The 20,521-nt window shown below is 43.2% G+C and overlaps 1 protein-coding gene across 1 annotated transcript in view; it reads right to left on the bottom strand.

The window, feature by feature from the left end:
- ANOS1 (anosmin 1) overlaps window positions 1–17,732 on the bottom strand; it is a 137,053-nt gene extending 119,321 nt beyond the window's left edge. The window contains exon 1 of the mRNA XM_066622002.1: window positions 17,439–17,732. Within this exon, the coding sequence (XP_066478099.1) occupies window positions 17,439–17,660 (222 nt within the window). The 5' untranslated portion in view covers window positions 17,661–17,732. The remainder of the gene's footprint in view (window positions 1–17,438) is intronic.
- Window positions 17,733–20,521: the final 2,789 nt, after the last annotated feature.

Genomic DNA, 20,521 nt, shown 5'->3' with positions numbered 1-20,521 from the left:
AGGTTCAGCAGGACACATTACCCCAATTTAATCCTTGGTGAAGGTCATTTATCAGAGTGACCATGGCCACTTCTGCACCAAAATCTGGCCTGAAGCAGGACTGGTAGCAAATAGCTTGGTGGTTACTTTTCACTAAATCAGATTAAGCACTCCTGCTTTAGACTTAAATTGGTCAGCTAGAACAATGCCAAAATAAGTATCTAGATAGGGCTGCTACTCCTACTGAAAGCTAAGCACAATGTTTTAAACAAATGTCTAGCAACGCCACCTGTTCATAAAATGGTGTGAAATTAACTTAAGAAAATTATAACTCCATTAACTAGGAGTATCATTCTGCACATATATAAACAGAGCAACTTCTAAAGACTGTCATTTAATAACCTATATGATTTGTCAAAATCAAACATTGCAGTGTGCACTGTAGCATTTTGCAAAACCTATATCCATTTAGATTTCATTGCAGACACAGGTTACATCTTGACTAAACAAAACATTCATACGCACCACGCAGCTAAGACATAGTACTTCCTATACTTGATACCTGCTAGAAAGCCAACACATAACAGTGGTTCTCAAACTCTCTGCGAGAGCTTGGGAGAGGTGTCCCACCTCTGCAAAACTGGAAATGGAGCACGATCATGCAGCTTTCACTTTTTGAAGGCTGGGGAGCCCTGCGGAGGGTTACGCAGGGCTCCCCACACCCCTGGGAGGCTGCTGCAGGGACTGGTAAGTGCATGCCAGTCTCTGCACTCCCCCCCTTAGCAACATGATCCTGGGGATCACGTCGCTGCCTCCCCCTGCCCCTTAAGGGGGAAGAGGCCAGGGCCCTCAGGCTGGGGCGTCATGACACCCTAGTTTGAGAAGCCCTGACTCACAGGACAGTTTAATGCCCCAGGTCCTATATATGTAGCCAAACAGCAACTACATCATTTGCAAGCTATCCATTGCAAATTTTGTATTGGACTAGTGAGACAGAGAGGGCATTCTGGAAAGATAGTTATACCATGCAACCTTGGGATATGATCAAGATGAGAGAATGTACAGTGTCCCCCTGTTATCTGCAGATCCAGTTATCGGTGGTTCCCACGAATACCAGGGGACCACTTTACAAAACATGTACAACTGTGGTTCTAACACATTTAGCAGCAGGACCACTTTTTAGAAAGAGAATCTGTCAGGACCCACCAGAAGTGATGTCATGACCGGAAGTGACATCATCAAGCAGGAACATTTTTAACAATCCTAGGCTACAATCCTACCTCCACTTACCCAGGAGTAAGTCCCATTTACTATTACTGTTAAAAGAATATACATAGTAGCTTGTTAAAAGTGCAGGTCTGTCATATTTCCCCAAATGCAGTCACATACCATGGTTGCATTGAGTCTACTGAAATGATGGGGACCCACCTGAAATTGGTTTGTGACCCAATTTGAAATGATGGAGACCCACTAGTGGGTCCCAATCCACATTTTGAGAAACACTGATGAAGAAAGTAAGGAAAAAAGCCCAAAACAACTTCCCATACTAAAGTGCAGCAAAACCGCTGTGTTCTGAGGGCTCCAGGTAGTCTTCTGAGCTCTCTGCAGCCTCTTCCTGGTCAAGTAGAGGCTCCAGTTTCACCCAACTCCAACTAGAAAGTGCCAGTTAGTACTCTCCATTGATTGAAAATTCTAACCTGCACGTGTTCTCTCCTCTCCCCACACCCTCACAAACCACTGGTCCCAGTTGCAACTTTTACAGGTGAATTCCTTTTCAGAACAGCAGGAAGAGCCATTAATGAACGTTAAGATTATTTTGTCAAAGGCCCAGTCACCCATTGACTCGCATGATTACTGTGAAATAACAGTATTTGTAACGAGTCCACACACATATATGAGAGGTACATAAGCAAGTCTAAGTAATACACAATGGTTTAAAAATTCATTCAAGGTCTTCTCCAATACCTTTCTTTTCATAACCAAGAATGACAGAAAATCTATTTTCCGGAGTATGGAAGAAAATCCTTTTGAACAGGGAGAAACATTTTTCTCATCTGTTTTCTTTCATTACAGTGCCCAAGGACTAAGATTTAAATTGCAAAATCATGAAGCTAACAATCAATGCTTTTTGCAGGCATGTGATGATTTGATAGTATTTGACAAAATTGATCGCTGAAAATGGAGAAGCCACACTATCCAATTCCCAAGCGCACTGAAGAATAGTTGGCACTAAGCAGAAATATTTATTCTGCAGACAAATGATGAATGATCTTGCTACGTCTCAAGCACTTACAACTCTTCTTCAGTATATGAACGAAATAGGAAATATGGCATCATCAGAATGCATCTTGAGGACTAGATTCAGTTATAAACCAGTGTTTTTCCTTCTTACAACGTAAAACAGTTGAACATTCTAGCATTGACTCTCAAGGAACTCTGTAACTTTGGCCCTTGAAATAGAACCTCATGCTCTTCTAAACTGGGTGTACCACTTCAGACTGCAGGTGGGATTCAGATGCTAGAGTGTTTCTCCAAAAAAGAAAGAAAGAAAAATTCTTCCACAGAGAAAAGTAACATGACCTTTCTCAGACATGCCAATTTCTTAAGGGGAGGGAATGTCTTTGTACAGAGAAGCAGTCAGTCATGTGAACACATGCCTTCACTCTGAAGTGGCACAACCCAGACACAAATGAGGTTTACCCTCTCCAAGAGGAGTAGGCCCATGGCAGAACCGATATAGGAAATAAAGATACAAATTTTATGTCTGCCAGCTGGTAAAGTTGTTTACATAGCTTTGGCTATCATGCCTGGAGTGACACTATGAAATAGAGTCCTCTTGCTTGACAGAAAAATAGCAGTTTTTAACCCGTCTCTCAATGAACAAATACTCTTCACTATGTATCAGTGATCACTTACACATTAAATCCAGCGTTGCATCAGCTGTACAAAATGGTATAATGACAGAAGTTGTCCATTGGTCACAGCCTAGAATTAGCTTGCCAATAATTATTTTTGCTGATTAAACTTATTTTTGAAATAGCTCATGCCAACTATATGCATCTTTACCTCATTAAAATTGTGGCAGTCAATGCCCATCCCATCTGTTATTTCATTCTTCCTTCAGCGACAGTGTTTTCTGAAAATTGCCCCATAACCCCTTAAATACAAGCTGTAAAAACAAATGATTGTGTTGATCATTCAGGTAACTCATAAATGCAAGAGACACAACTGCCTTCATGTGGTTTTCAGAATATTTCCGCTCTAATTTACAGGACCCACCACACAGAGCTCTATTTTATTCAATACCAGAAATGAGATTAAAGAAATATTTGAGGTAAAATTAAATACCAAAAAGATACATCTCACTTTATGAGAGCTTTAAAGCAATTGTTCTAGAAAAGAAAATACACCATTTAGAAGCATATCTGAGCCTCAGCTTGCTACTTTCAGCAGAATGCATGAAAGTTGCAGATTTGTTTAGAAACTATTTTATTAGAATACAGGGCGTCAATGTTTCCACATGATGCACAATTCTGAAGAATAAGATGAGCTGATCTAGAACAGACAGCAGCAATTATTAGACCAGGCCAAACCTCTGTCCTCCTAATCATTCCAAGTTCAGTTTTGCCTATGTGCTGAACAAGGACAAGTCTAAGCCACCATCCCCCAATGTCATGTAACATGTCCCACTAAGAAAAATATGCCACATTGGGCATAATCTACCCTATGGAACTAGTTCTGGTGGGTGTGAATCTGAGTACTGTCACCTGCAGTATAGTGTAGTACACCTGTAGTACAGTCCTATAGTAGACAGATCAAAAAAAGGATAGGTCACCTAAGCTCCCTTCAGTGCATATTACATGAAGTTAGGATCCAGTACCTACAAATTTCCAAACACATAATTCTATCCAGCCCCTTCCTACACCTCTTAGTATCCAAGTATTCTCCAATAAGAGTTTGAAGAATCCAACAGTCATTTCACAGTTCCTTCGTATTCCCCTCCCTAACCACAGGTAACCCAAGTAAGGTTGGGCCTCAATATCCACAGGGATCCGTTCATGGACCCCTGTGGATACCAACAACCACAAGTATTGAAATTCATTATTTCAGCACATTTAAGCTCTCTGGAGGGCTTTCTGAAGCCTGCAGAGGCCACACACATTCACTGGTCTCATAATGCCTTATTCTGACCAAAAAAAGAATACCTTATGCTGGGCAAAAAACAAAGATTTCTCTTTCTTTCTTTTTCACTGAACTGGCCATTCTGAAGCCCACAGAGCCGCAGGTAGATGGCTTCAGAAAGCCCTCTGGTGCTGACTGGCGCACAGCTCTGGTTGCCTCTGGAGGGCTCAGGTTGGGCAAAGTCTGGGTCAATGCAGGTCCAGAGGACCAGCGTTAAGTCATGTCCACAGATACAGAATTTGTGAATATGGAGACCCCAGCTGTATTTGTTACTAAGTTAAGTCTACCTTGAAAAGTAGCCGGTGTACATCAAAAAATATTCTTCCAGATAATAAACTGCATCATATATAACATGTTAACAATAGACAGTTAACTGCACTGCAGTACCTGCTAGAAAATCCACCATGACCTCAATAAGGGGAGGTCCTTCAGTCATGTACATCTGCTTGCTCATTTGCATACACATACATGCATGCAGGGGAAGAGCCCTAAGTCGGTATTACAGCATATACTTAATATGCACACAGTTCTAGGTAAATTCCCTGACATTCCCAGCTTCCTAGCCTTGCTACTTGAAGACCTATCAAATTCTGAAACCTGAGCCAATAGACAATACTGGGCTAGACTGAGTTATGGCCCAATTCAGAAGAATGCATCTTAAGACATGATACACAAGAACAGCCCAACTGGATCAGGCCATAGGCCCATCTAGTCCAGCTTCCTGTATCTCACAGCGGCCCACCAAATGCCCCAGGGAGCACACCAGATAACAAGAGGCATCCTGGTGCCCTCCCTTGCATCTGACATTCTGACATAGCCATTTCTAAAATAAGGAGGTTGCACGTACACATCATGGCTTGTAACCTGTAATGGATTTTTCCTCCAGAAACTTGTCCAATCCCCTTTTAAAGGCATCCAGGCCAGACACCACCACCACATTCTGTGGCAAAGAATTCCACAGACCAAACACACGCTGAGTAAAGAAATATTTTCTTTTGTCTGCCCTAACTCTCCCAACACTCAGTTTTAGTGGATGTCCCCTAGTTCTGATGTTATGTGAGAGTATAAAGAGCATCTCTCTATCCACTTTATCCTTCCCATGCATAATTTTGTATGTCTCAATCATGTCCCCCCTCAGGCGTCTCTTTTCTAGGCTGAAGAGGCCCAAACGCCTTAGCCTTTCCTCATGAGGAAGGTGCCCCAGCCCAGTAATCCCGCCGCCCTGGGTCCCTTTTAGGGAGAAGGGCGGGATATAAATAAAGTTTATTACTATTATTATTATTAATCATCTTAGTCACTCTCTTTTGCACCTTTTCCATTTCCACTATGTCCTTTTTGAGATGTGGTGACCCTTACCATCGATTTGCACAATGGCATTATAATATTAGCCGTTTTGTTCTCAATACCTTTTCTATGATCCCAAGCATAGAATTAGCCTTCTTCACTGCCGCTGCACATTGGGTCAACACTTTCATTGACCTGTCCACCACCACCCCAAGATCTCTCTCCTGATCTGTCACAGACAGCTCAGAACCCATCAGCCTATATATGAAGTTTTGATTTTTTGCCCCAATGTGCAGGACTTCACACTTACTTACATTGAAACGCATCTGCCATTTTGCTGCCCATTCTGCCAGTTTGGATAGATCCTTCTGGAGCTCCTCACAATCACTTCTGGTCTTCACCACTGGGAAAAGTTTGGTGTCATCTGCAAACTTTGCCACCTCACTGCTCACCCCTGTCTCCAGGTCATTTATGAATAGGTTGAAAAGCACCGGTCCCAGGACAGATCCTTGGGGCACACCACTTTTCTTCATATATCTTCATCTTCATATATCTCTAGGAGAGGGGTGATTTCCTTTTTCCTAAACTGCCATAATCATTCCCTCCGTAACCTGAGTATGAAAAACACTCACCAATCTGGGAAAATTCAAAGTGCATTTTCTAATTCAATACAGTGCAATTCCCAATTTCACTCAGCATATTAAAAACGGATTTTGCAGATGTAGCAAAGTTTTGACCAGCATGCTTTGTGGAAGGGCTTTGGCCCAAAGAAAACATTAATTTTCTCAACAGAACAACAAGGACACATTTGGATATCACAGTCCACCATCCAGTCTAATACTTCACTAATAACTTCTAAAGTTAGCTTTATCTTATATCATTTTTGTTTAATCTTGCACTGAATCTTATACACAAGTCACCACATTAATGAAAAAGCAAACATACGAGAGCCAAGGGAGCTTTGGGATTTCCAACTTTAACGAGCTACTTTTCAAGGCATCAATTTAGGAACTAGACTGGATTCATATTTAGTATTCAATGCCAAGAATTAAGGGAGTTCACATTAGTCAGTTGGAGATTCCCTGAAGTCTACCCTAAGCAAACAAGTTTAGAAAACCAAGCTCTCTCCGTAGAAATCCAGTCTGGATTATGTCCAAAGAGGTCTTTCCACCTACACAACCAACTCTGTACTGAAACATATGTGCCTAACACAAACAAAGCATATAATTTATTAGATAGCATTCTGCTGTCTATTCTAACCAACAAGCATTTTGCCATATTCCAAAGTCTGCTTTTTCGTGCTAACTTGCTGGTAGAAGGGAAACTGAAACACAAGTGTATAAACAGAATCAGAATACTGACAGGGAATTAGAATACTTAGGAGAAATGAGGTACCTGGATCTAGAACAGGGGTGCCCAAACCCTGGCCCAGGGGCCATCTGCAGCCCTCAGGGACATCCAATCTGGCCCACAGGGAGCCCCCAGTCTACAATGAGTCTCTGGCCCTCCGGAGATTTGCTCGAGCCTGCACTGGCCCAATGTGACTATTCTCAGTGCAAGGGCCAACTGTTTGACTTCTTGCGCGAGTTGCGGGCCGAGGGCTTCCTCCGCTGCTTGCTGTTTCATGTCTGTGAAGCAGCAGCAAAGGAAAGGGCAGCCTTCCTTTGCACAAAGTCTTTTATAGGCCTTGAACTATCGTGAGACCTTAATTCATTCCTATATGTTCCATCTCTAATATATTCATTTATGTAAATTTATGTAAATTTTAAATGTAAATTAAAATTTTAATTTTTAACGTTTAAAACTTTTTCCCTGACCCCCAGCACAGTGTTAGAGAGATGATGTGGCCCTCCCGCCAAAATGTTTGGACACCCCTGTTCTAGATTAATATAAACATCTAGCAGTATTCTGAAGCCTACAGGAGGCTCTCCAGAGTCTCTCTCTCTCTCTCTCTCTCTCTCACACACACACACACACACACACACTTTTTCAATTGTCCAGAAGGTAGCATAAAAGTACAACTTTTTCAATCTCATTGCTTAAATTACATAGGACACCATTCAAGTGGCTACTAGAAGGAATATTATAGGAAGTCAGAATGATTGACAGACAGCAGAGAATAAAACTCTAATGATCACCCTTGTCACAGTGACTAGTTTCCAGGCCAGCCAAGAAACACTTTGCCAGCTTTCCCCGCATCGCTTCCCCTCTAAGGCCCTTTGCCTGTCTCAGAACACATTTGGGGAACAAGTAGAAAAAATGAACAGAGGTTGAAGAACCCCATATAAGTACCTTCCTTTTAGTCTATCATAGTCAACTCCAGAACTGAAGTATCTCAAGGGCACTCCAGTCTTAAAAAAAAATTGTCCACAGTATGCTTTACATATTGTAAGACACAGTAGTGCAGAAAATGTAGCATTTTCTTCTGCTTCACAGCATCTTATTTCTTCTATAAATTGCCAATGAAGCACACCTTCCATAAAATGTTGTCACTATCATTGGTAGAAATAGGTTATCTCCCAAGTTCAGAAAACTTCCAAGGAAATAAATTAACTCTCTCCATTGAATAAACCATCATAGATTGGAGTGGGCTACAAATAACATTCCTGAATAGACTTACTAATCCAACACTCACTCCACGGAAATTATAACTGTTCAACATCTGGGAAATCAGTCTGGTTTTCAAGCAGTCTAACAAGTTTATTGGGGTTCCCCCTCTGAGACAGATATTAAACCTAATATCTTTTAAAATGTGCTACAGAGTGCTAGTTAATCACCTAAGTAATCCATATATAAGTAGCACATTATTTTCATAGTCCTTTCATTTAAATGAAACACATTATCCTAAATGCCATTTATAATACAGACTGCCAAATAAAACTTCCAAAAGCAAGGTGAATCACATATTCTAAAGAGCAAACAGCGTAAGCCTTCAGGTGCAAGTGCTTCATTTTGTCTAATTCACTCATACAAGACTTGAGAATACAAATTCTGCAACCAGACAACATGTTTAGTACAACATCACAGCTGAAGCTTCAGTGATGAAGTGATATTAATCCCATAATGCAAGCAGAAACACAGCTTTTTTCTAAATTGTACTATTGTATATATAAAACTAAACCTTCAACATCAGGGGTTAAAAATTTAGGAGGAAAAACCTGCTTTCTATAACCAGATCCCAGGTGGTATGTTCAGTTTCTAGACATCCATAGGTAATGGGCACATGGACATCTGTGTGCCCAATTCTATTCACCTGATTATTGTAACTTCTGGTAAGAAGGATGCAGCAAACAAGACTTCAAGACCAGCAAGCTGCCTTTATTTAGACCGGCCATTTTCAACCATTGTGCCGTGGCACACAGTGGTCCACAGGTGTGCCACAGGAATTTGAGGGAAGGTCATTTATTAATAGGGCCAATGGGAGAAGTGAGTCCAAACTGGCAGCATGGTGTGCCTTGTCAATTGTCAAAAACCTGGTGGTGTGCCTTGACCATTTTAATGTCTTGTCAGTGTGCCATGAGATGGAAAAATCTTTCCATAGCTATAAAGATGCAACACCATACAAATATATTACTTTTGGTATACAATGATTTTTGCATAAACAGGTACACACACCCATATCCATCCATGGGTCCTCTATCGACAGTGCTCAAATCCCCCCATTGTTGTCATTACTGTACCCATCTGTCTTTTTTTGCAGACTTCTTTGTTTGCATGCCTTCCTGTTAGTGTTGTTTCTCATCTTTGCAGTCCTTCCTGTTACAGAATGCTGAAGGAGGAACCCAAGAAGCAGTCACCCGGAATGCTATGGGAGAGAGACTAAGAGAACGCTGTAGTCCTGTTAGTGTTCTCTTAGTCTCTCTCCTCTAGCATTTTGGGTGACTGCTTCTCGGGTTCCTCCTCTAGCATTCTATAACACGAAGGATACGTATCTATAACAGGACTGCTCTTAAAGACTGTCTGGAAACTTTCAACTGCTGCACAATACTGCTGCACATGTTGCAACCACCACTGAGCAGTTCCATCAGGTGGCCCTACTGTTATACCAACTGCATCAGCTGACAGTAAGGTTCTAAGTGCAATTCAAGGTGTTAGCGATTGTCTTAAAAAGCCCTAAATGGCTTAGAACCTAAGCACCTGAAGGGCTGTCCTCCCATACATTACTGCCTAATCCTTGAGGTCACACAAAGAGGACATAAGGTTTCCTGACATCATAAGACATTCATTTCACATAAACAAGAGAGAAACAAGAAAGAACAGTGAGCAGGAACAAGATAAAACTTTCTGTTGTGGTGCCTATTTTCTGGATTTGTTTTTCACCATGCCTTTTAACCTTGCTTTCTGAATTGATACAGTGTTCTGAGAGGTGTTTTTTTTTTATGATTCAGTTGGTTTTTGTTTCATGGGGTCTGTCACCACTATGTTAGCTTTTGGAGTATAATTTTTTAAAGTATAGTCTAATACTATACTGTAATCTTTTTTGTAGGCTACCTTGGGCACCTCCTTTTGGAGAGGAGAAAGGAGAAATAAACAAGTTTTGAAATAAATAACATGCTCAGACCCCCCCCTCCATTCTTTTCCTCATTACCTTCCCCAAACCAATCACTACATATGAATGCCCAAGAGAATTGTACCAATATGATAGGTAAGCTGTGTGTTGACTATTACAGAACCCAAGAGTTGTTTTCACTGAACCCATGTATGTTAACAAAAATGTGCATGTTTCAATGTGTAAAGAACCACTCTTACAAAACTCCAAACCTTGTACACTATTCCCAACTGATGCTGGTCCAGTAAAAAGCACAATTTAACCTACTTTACTTCCTTTGAGAAAAGCTTAGTAACTGCCATCAAAGCAAAGTCTCCATACTCTGTCTAAATCAAAGACTGGAGCAGACAAATCAAGAGTTGTCTCAAGACAGAACATGCCATATCTTGTATTCCTTACTAAAACTGCAAATGTTCCTGCTGTTCAACTGTTTGGTTTCCTTTATAATGGGAGACAGATAAAGGAATACAATGCGTTCATCATTTACATTGCGAAGACTATTTGAAATGGCTATGGTAAAGTAGCAATAAAGAAAATACAATGAAAAGAAAGATCCTTTTTCATGGCAGAACTACGCTGCACACACCTGTTTGACCTCGTCATCTCTTGCGTGTGTCAAATAGAAAGGGCATAGTTTGTTTACCATAGCCATCTCCTATTTCTTCAATTAAAAGAGAACAGAAAGTTCAGCATTTATTAACAAGATCACTTTGCTTTTGAACATTACTGTTGTATCAGTTCTTGAAAGTATTTAATCCCCTGTAATGTTAATAGATTGTATTGTGCTTTCATAGGTCAGGGTTAAAGTCAACAATTTGCAACCCAGTGCAAAAAAGAAGAAACCAGTTATTAAGTCTTAACCGAATAATTTGCAGCTTATTTCACCCCAGTTAATTAAAATGTAATCACTATTGTTTGGCAATGTGCATTCTGTCAGCAGTTTTTACTTCAGAAAGAAATCATGCCAAGAAAGCACACGCATAAAAAGGCCTTTCACTAGGAACTGGCTGGTGTAAATTGCCTCCTTTAGCCAATGAAACTGTAAAACAAAAAGAATTACAACCAACTGACAACAGTAAAAAGAAAAAAAACCTAATCCCCTTTCAAGATAATTAATTGGGTTTAATGATTTCCCGCCTTTGATATATTTCTTGAAGAAAAGATATGTTCATAGAAGGCAATTCTGGAATTTAAAATCAAGGGCATCCTTGCTTAATATATCTGGGTTGCTAAACACCCCATGACTAAGGCTTAGGATGAATTACAATATATAATGCAAGTACTGTATGTGTGTGTGCATATACAAACATACCACTGACTTGATCCACACTTTATCCTCAAAACAACTGACAGCTCTGCATTTTCATCCTGCCTCCAGATTCACCAGTACTGCTGACAGAACACCTTGTCTGCAGAATTAGGCATTTTTAAAGAAAGACATTATTATGCAATAGACTAGTGGTTCCCAAACAGTGAGCTCCCCAGGAACCTGTGAAATCTTGCCAGCCAGGGAAGCTGCAGAATCCTCACAAAAAGTCTACCCAACCTATGCAAATATATAGGATTGTAGCCCTAATGGGGAGTCACAGTGAATAGCCCAGTAGGTGAAGGGAGCTGCCAGTCAAAAAAGTTTGGGAACCACTGCAACAGACTGACCTCTTGAAGTCCAAATGCTATTTAGACTGACAGGAAAACAGCATTCAACAGGTATATTGCCTACGACATAAAAAGTTATAAACTTCCTCTTTATATGGTAGGTAGTCCAATCCTATGTTGCTCTGGCGCTACATGGTACAGCAGCGCAAAATGGCTGCCACTGTATCCCGCAGGGTAGAGCAGCCGCCAGATAACTCCTCAGGTTAAGGGAACCGAGGTTCCTTTACCCAGGGTAAAACTGCAGCAGCCCCAATGGATCTCCTCAGATCCGTGCCGACTCCTGAGCTGGCACACAATCAAGGAGACCTATGTCAAGCTCCATGGCTCAGGAGGAGGGATAGGATTCAGCAGCAGCAATTTCTGGGCCCCCCTGGCTCAATCCACCCTCCAGCACGTCCTCTCCCTCACAGTTTTGCCCCTTCCCCCTGCTCTCCCTCAGCCCCAAAATGCCCCTCCACCAAATAGTAGGGACACTTACTGCTGGCTGCTCTCTGCCAGCGTCCCACTGGCATGGAGACCCAGCGCCAACTGGGACAGACCTCTCTGCTGGCACTGGGTGTCTCTTGCCTGCAGCAAAGTGCCTTACGGCACCTTTGCAACACTCACCATTGACACTGGGGCTGCAGAGCCAGCATTGGACACCATAGGATAGGACCCTTCATTTGTCTTGCTCTGCTGTACTCTGGGATCAGCACATGCAAGTACGGGGGGATATTTCCATCAATAGTTCATCTAATGCAGTGTTTCTCAAACTGTGGGTTGGGACCCACTAGGTGGGTTGCGAGTCCACTTCAGGTGGGTCCCCATTTATTTCAATATTTTATTTTTAATATATTAGACTTGATGCTACCATGGTATGTGACTGCATTTGGGGAAATGTTAAAAGTACAGGTCTGTAACAAGCTACTATGTATATTCTTTTAACAATGACAGTAAATGGGACTTACTCCATGGTAAGTGTGGGTAGGAGTGCAGCCTAAGATTGCTAAAAATTTTCCTGCTTGGTGATGTCACTTCTAGTCATGACATAACTTCGGGTGGGTCCTGACAGATTCTCATTCTAAAAAGTGGGTCCCGGTGCTATGCGCGTGAGAAACACTGATCTAATTTATTCTTCCAAATGGGATTCCAAATGGGATTGAAAAACACTTTTATGGAGGCATGGAGAACACACACTTAATTTACTCGATTCAAGAGTCAAATCCTTAATTTTTTTTAGATCACCAATGTAACCTTGCATTACAAAGCAAGAACCAAGTAAGAAAAACCAAGAATGCAAAGAAGCTGAAGCATGAACCAACAGTACTTATACTATTCTTTAGGAGTTTGCTAACAGGTTCTTGAACCAAACAGGTGCAGCCAGATTTTATGCATATTTGCTCAATAGTAAGTTTCATCAACATGCTCACTCACTGAGCCAACAGAAGCTTCCCTCCTGAAGCAAACAGCAGCATCAGAGGAGCAAGTCTCATCAGGAAAATGATGCAAAGGGAAAAGTTAACCCCGCTTCTGTAAACATCAGTCTTGATCCAGACTGGTTCCAACCCTTACTCCATGCTGCTATTAAAAAGATAAGAGTGAGTTCACCAACACATTTAACTTCATGTGTGCTTCATCTCAGAGAACATCTCAGCCCCAACTAAGCTGCACATGGAATTGTAACTGTAAGTCTTATTTTACTCTATTGTCTATCCCTTTTAATAATGTAACATTGGACTACTCCATGAAAAAATGTAAAGAAATCATATACACAATATGTAATAAAGTGCACATTCTGAAGGTGCCAAACTCCATTAGCTCTTTAGCTCAGAAGGAAGCTAAAGACAATGTTGATAACCCAAGTACCTATTCACACCCTAGCTACTTCTTCATTCAAGTCTACTGATCCTAGGAATGACCATCTTCTCTGTATCCTCTAATTACACTGGGGGTAGTGGAACAAGTACATTATAAGTAAATTGAAAGAGTATTTGACTGAAGTGAGCCTATGCAAATATATTCAAATACAGAAGATGATGCAGGATTATTGTCCTATATCAGAGCTCATAAACCACGGTGTTAACAAAATGTCTTTAGATTAAAATTGATATAACAACTATGTTCGTGTTGAATTTAACCAGCAAATTCATTGTAGAAGGCTGCAGCAGCATGCCAGATTCTGCTATATCATCTAGTCAATATTATAATGGCAGGTGCAATCAATATCTTGACTACACTGATACCATGTGACACACAAGCCTCATTTAGTTCAACAAGGCTTAAGTAACTGGACACAGCACTGTACCCTTAGGGCACACCCCCCCCCCCCAGCAGCTCCCTATGCTGCTGATTGAACACTTTGTTATAAGCTCTGGAAGAACACAAACAAAACCCTTGTTGAACAGGTGCCTTTACTTCCCATCTTGGTTATCACAAAATTGGCCATGCAGAGCCAGAATCAGCCAATTGCTGAATAATTCTCTCCTCTGGCAAGAAACAGAGGACCCCAGAGCACCAACATATTGATGCATCTGTAGGGCAGGGTTCAGAAAATGCATCAAATATGTTTCTGAATCTATTCAGAAGTGAATACAAAAATGTTTTGATAGCAGATTATGCACTAGTGGTAAAGTGCCATTAGTTTTGCATGACTCACAAAGGCTGTGCTAATCCAGACTAACTGTGGCATCAGAGCTCACAGCTTCTGTGAACAGCTAGTAGAAGAATGTGATGTTTAATTTATGTATGAATAGGGGTGGAAAGAAAAGCATGGATTTGTTAAAAAAAAATACATAAGCAGGATAAGAATCCCAGGATGTTATCACTTCAATACAGATGGTTATCATCAGTTCCTACATTTTCAATGAGCACATTGACAAGCTATACAAAAAAGGGGGGGGGGGAAAGGAGACACACATCCTATGCTCTAAACATGCAGGTAAGATCATCAGCCTTCATAAGCAACTACAGAGTCAAAGCCAAAACACACTTGAGAGAATATCCTTTCCTGCTTACATTGTCCACACACAGAAAGCCTCTGAATAGAAAACACGATATGCACATGAATACTTAGAAAGTATCATTCCAGCACACTGACAGTGGCAGAAAGCACAGCCTATGCTATCAAAATATCTGCTGGAGACAGAAATGTAGAGTAAATAGGACAACAGCAAAGGAGATCCAAGTTCTTCCCTCTTTGCCTTGGGGGGGGGGGTCATGGTCTCCTCCCCCTACCTTGTTTCAAAATGTACAGCCCAATCTTGTGTTGAATTAGACAGCCCAGGACACTGAAATTCAGTGTTCTCAATGGAATGGGGCATTTTCAACTCTCCATAGGATCTGGCACACAGCGTGTTGAATTCTTTTTGGCCAATCAAACTGAGCTGTTCAAGTCTAATTACAAAGATAGAACTGTAGAGTCTAGAGCTGCATTCAGACAGAAGGTGTTCAAAAAAATAATCTGGCAGGAATTGGGGGTGGTGTCTCTCTCTTACAGTAAAATGCCGGGGGGGGGGGGGAAACCACAAGGAATCCTTGCTCTGGGACAGAGCTGAGGGAAGAGGAAGAAGCCTCCCCTAGTACACTCCTCTGTCTTCTCAGTAATCTTACGATTACTGGTAGAATACAAGCCACACACACAAGAAAACCACAAGTCATAAGTCTGTCTAAGCAAGCTGTTTACCCAAAATCACATCTTCTTATGACAATGCAGAATAACTACCTCTCTTTGGTTACTGTCAGTCACTAAAGTAGAATAGAATTCATATAAATGTTAAACAAATGACTAAGAGTCCAATCCTATGCATGTCTACTTAGAAGTACATCATATTATAATTAATGGGACTTACTCCCAGGTAAGTATGGAAAAGTCTGAAGCCCAAGAAAGGATTATCCTTCAAGGATAACAATATTTACCACTATGTTGAGGCAATAAAATCCTTAAGTGTGCTAAGATCACCAATAGTGCACCCCAAAACACACTGACAGCCCAATCTTATGCATGTCTACTCAGAAGTAAGTCCCATTAGCGTCAATGGAGCTTACTCCCAGGAAAGTGTGGATAGGATTGGGCTGTTAGGGAGAGTAAGGCATCCTGAACTCAGAGTGATTTACTTCTGACTAAGCATACCCAAGAATGTACTGCAAAATCACATGCAACACCACAATCATACTTATTTTGTCCAAAGTCTCAATGTGCTTAATAGGGCTTACTCCCAGTTAAGCACAAACAGGATTGCAGCCTTGAGCATATATCCTCAGGTTCATACCCCAAGCTGCATACATACATGAAAAATTATCACCAGTTCTGTACTGACTATTACCAATGTGGGGTTGAAACATACTCTAAGCATACATGCACTGGAAAAAAAAATAAAGAAAATCACTTTTAAGCAAAGACAAAAGTAAGGGAGGTGGGAAAAAGTCTTGTGCAGATGTAAGAGGTAAATAATCTACTTGAAATCCACATGACTTGATCTGAAGTAAATATCACTCCTGGTTCAGACAGTCAAAACAGCATGCATGTTTAAAAAAAAATCTACCTCACCCATCCTGACTTTATATGTAGTATTCAACTAACTGGGTACACATCCCTGTTCTCTGTGCTCACTACTACTTAGAACAGTGATTTGCAACCTTTTTCATCTCACACTAACAAGGCACTCAAATTGTCAAGGCACACCATCAAGTTTTTGACAACTGACAATGCACACCATGCTGCCAGTGGGGGGCTCACACCCCCCATTGGCCCTACTAATAATTGACCTTCCCCAAATTCCTGTGGCACACCTGTGGACTACTTGGGGCACACCAGTGTGCCACAGCACAGAGGTGGAAAGTGTTAAAAAGTGCATACATCAGTCACCACACCATGATCAATATGGTTAAAACGAGAACACTTGAGATCCTTAGGACACCACCACCCTACCAGGCTTCCAGGATCAAGTTCAACCGACTTCAGCGGGACTTCATTCTCAGGAATACCTGCTGTCTTCCAGAGCGCTCTGGAGCTTGTTTACCAAGCGCAGTGGAGTTCAATGGGACTCCTTCCCAACAAGCATGGGATGGATCGGTCTGGGTGGCTTTTAAGTCTCTCCCAATCACACGCGTTGTTTACTAGGGAGTGACAGCCCAATCCTATGCATGTCTACTCAGAAGTAAGTCCTGTTATAGTGAATGGGACTTACTCCCAAGTAAGGATGTGGATAAGATTGCGGCTTAAGTCAGGCCAAGTTCAATGGGATGGAGAGCCCAATCCTATGCATGTCTACTCAGAAGTAAGCCCTGTTATAGACAATGGGGCTTACGCCCAGGTAAGTGTGGATAGGATTGCAGCTTAAGTCAGGCCAAGTTCAACGGGACTGAGAGCCCCATCATAGGCATGTCTACTCAGAGGTAAGTCATAGTCAATGGGGCTTACTCCCAGAAAAGTGTGGATAGGATTGCAGTCTTAGGCTGCAATCCTATCCACACTTACCTGGGAGTAAGCCCCTATTGACTATAGTGAGACTTGCCTCCGAGTAGACATGCATAGGATGGGGCTCTAAGGCTGCAATCCTATCCACACTTTCCTAGAAGTAAGCCCATTGACTATAACGGAGTTGCTTCTGAGTAGACGCGCACAGGGTTGGGCTCTTACTCTCCGGTAAGCGCGCACCGGGACTGCAGCCTTGCTTGAGCCAATTCAGGGATAAGGACTTCCTGAAAGACTCTCCTGCCCAGGCAGCCTCGTGCTCCATTGCAACCGTGGCTGGAGCAAGGTGCTAAGCCCGAGGTGGGAAGGTGCGCGGTCCCTCGCCCCCCCCCGTACCTGGAAATGCTTGAAGAAGGCGGAGATGCGCGTAATCTGCAAGCTGAGGCACCTGGAGGCGCATCTGGCTCCATAGACACTGGCCGCGGAGAAGAAGTCGTCCTGCCTCCGAGCTGCTGCCGCTGCCGCTTCTCCAGCCCTCGCGATGCGAGGCAAGCAGCCCCAGGAAACCGTAATCCAGAGGAGAAGCGTCCAGGGCACGCCAGGCTCCTTCCACCCCATGGCTTTGTGCGCGCAGGAGAAAGCGAGCCCCGGGCGCCTCGGGACACTCCACCTCTCCGCAGGCAGGCAGCAGGCGGGCGAGCGAGCGAAGGAGGCAGCAGCTTCAGCACAAACTCCGCCAGAAAAAGTTCAATCATTCAACTCTTCTCCCCCCCCCCCCCGCCTCCAAGCTCACAGCCCTCCCCTCACTCCCAGGAGGAGGTGGGGAGAGGGGGACAGAAGGCTGCACGATTGGCTGCGGGAGACCTGGGCGGGCTGTCTGTCCGCAGGCAGGTCGTGCAAGCGGGGAAGGGGAAAGGAGGGTGGTGGGAAGCAACAGCAAGCGAGGGCGAGAGGCGCGCGGGCTGGAGAACTTTGCCTGGTGCGTGAGAGCAGCACGCGGGGCGGGCGGCGGCCAAGAGCCCTAGGAGCGCGCGCGCACCTCTGTGCGGGCGCGTGGCGCGCGAGAGAGCCGCCCCTCCTTTTGCAGAGCACCTGCCTGGACACCCAGAAACTTCACCCCCGCAAAGAAAGGAGGGGTCGTGCCCGTAGGGGGCGCCACAGAGGGGGCTGGTGTTGGGCAGAGCTGCTTGCCCACCAGGGCTCCTCTGGAATGCCGCCTTATGAGGTTGGAAGCCTATGCAAGGCTAGGCACAGGTGACACTGTGCAGGCCTGCAGGTGCACAGGCAGGCAAGCCCCAACCTTCCCCTTGAGTCTCTCAGAGGGGAACACCCAGCCAACCACAACTCACTCCTATTAAGGTCTCACCAATACACACACAGGTATGTTGGTCACATGTCAGTGTGTGGTTGGTCTGTGGAACTCCTTGCCACCGGATGTGGTGATGGCATCTGGCCTGGATGCCTTTAAAATGGGTTTGGACAAGTTTCTGGAGGAAAAATCCATTATGGGTTACAAGCCATGATGTGTATGTGCAACCTTCTGATTTTAGAAATGGGCTATATCAGATGCAAGGGAGGGCACCAGGATGCAGGTCTCTTGATATCAGGTGTGCTCCCTGGGGCATTTAGTGGGGACACTGTGAGATACTGGAAGCTGGACTAGATGGGCCTATGGCCTGATCCAGTGGGGCTGTTCTTATGTTCATGTTAGGTGGACCCTTAACTCAGGGTCCAATCCTAGCCAACTTTCCAACTCCATTGCAGCCACAACGCTGCCCCGAGGTAACAGAACAAACATTCCCTTACCTTGAGGAGGCCTCTGTGACGGCCACCCCACCGCAGGATGCAGTGCATGCCCCATTGGCACCGCTGCTCCGGCGCTGGAAAATTGGATAGGATTGGGCTCTTGGTCTTCCAGCTTCTTCATGTTGGAGGTTGGGAAACATCTCTCTACCTGAGACCTTGGAGAGAAGTTGCTGGACAAACTCGGGGCAAACAGATGTCATAACCGCAAAAGAGGTCAAGGCACCCCAAAATGGAGGACAGCCAAGAAAAATGTAGGATGTGATAAAATGAAAGCTAAAAACACTCATGTATTGATTTCATATGGCTAATTTAAACACTATATTATGTATAGTTTTAAATGTAATAGTACTACATATAATTTCTTAATTACAAGAAGGCCATGCACTGCCACAGAGGCCTACTCACAGGGAAAAGGAGGACATTGAGGTTCTTTTCCAGGCTAAAAAAGAGGACATGTCCTGAAAAAGAGGACATCTGGTCATCTTGGACAGACTAGATAACAGACACCATGCCCTTTCTCCTCCCCTCTCCTTGTTTTCTCCAACTTCCAGGCCATAGAAGAGTTCTAGCAAAGAATCGCAGAATGTTAAGAGTTGGAACAGGACCTCATTAACACATGGTCAGGCCCCTAGACTTTCAGGTGTTTCAGGCCCTGCGTTTTATTACTCTTACCTGAATATTGGAATAGAGATAGGGACAAAAAAAGGAACTGGTAAGCAATATGGCATTAAAGCAGGGGTGGGCAAACTTTCAACTTTATTACAGCAGAAAGTATCTATCCTACGCAACAGTTAAAGGTCTAGGATCAGCTAAAATTGAAAGTTTGCCCACCCCTGCATTAAAGTGTGTGTGGTATACTTATATATGTACATGTATTACTACAGTGCAGAGTGCAAAGTGCCTTTAACCAGGGGAGCCCTAGGGTGGAGGTAACATTACCTCAGGAAAAAAAAAAAATGATGGAACCCTAGCCCCTACGGTACCCCTAGGCTTCAACCTAGTCAGCCTTATGAATATTATGGCCCTGAGTTGGAAGGTACCGTGGAGGTCTTCTACTCCAACCCTTGCTCAGGGCAGACAAACCGATTCAGCAGCTATTTTCAATAATCTTCTCTCAGCACACTGATCTCTTAAGTCTTTTCTATGGTTGTTGTCTCTTGTGATGTCACTTCCAGGAGACTCTTCTGGGTTCTGCAACTGTTTCTAGGACAACTGTAGTGACAAATTATCTGTCCCTCTTTCTCAGCTGTCTCCACAGAGTTTTCCAACAATTATCAGCTGCTGTGCTCCAAACTCCCATGTCTGCAGACACTGCAGCCCACTGGTTGAAAATCACTGAGCTACGGCGTCCCTGAGAGGAAGTTGTTCAGCCTTTGTTTGACCTCCAATGAGGGACAGCCCAGGTTGTTACAGTGTGAAAGAGCTAAGAAATTCTTCCACTGGTCTAACCTAAATCTACTACCCTAATGTTTCAATCCATGGCTTCTGTCCTCAGGAGCCACAGAAAATATATTCTTCCCTTCAGGTTCTAGAAGTTGGCTATCATGCCTCTCTTCATTCTTCTCTTCTCCAGGCTAAACATATGAAGCTCCCACAAGAACTTGAAAGTTCTAAGAGGGTCATGATGACTATATTGTGATTTTTGGATTTTTTTCTTATGGGCCAACATGGCT

This window comes from Tiliqua scincoides, chromosome 3, assembly GCF_035046505.1.
Source record: "Tiliqua scincoides isolate rTilSci1 chromosome 3, rTilSci1.hap2, whole genome shotgun sequence".
NCBI lineage: Eukaryota > Metazoa > Chordata > Lepidosauria > Squamata > Scincidae > Tiliqua > Tiliqua scincoides.
The sequence above is the reverse complement of the archived record's forward strand: the minus strand, read 5'-3'. Positions and strand labels throughout refer to the sequence as shown.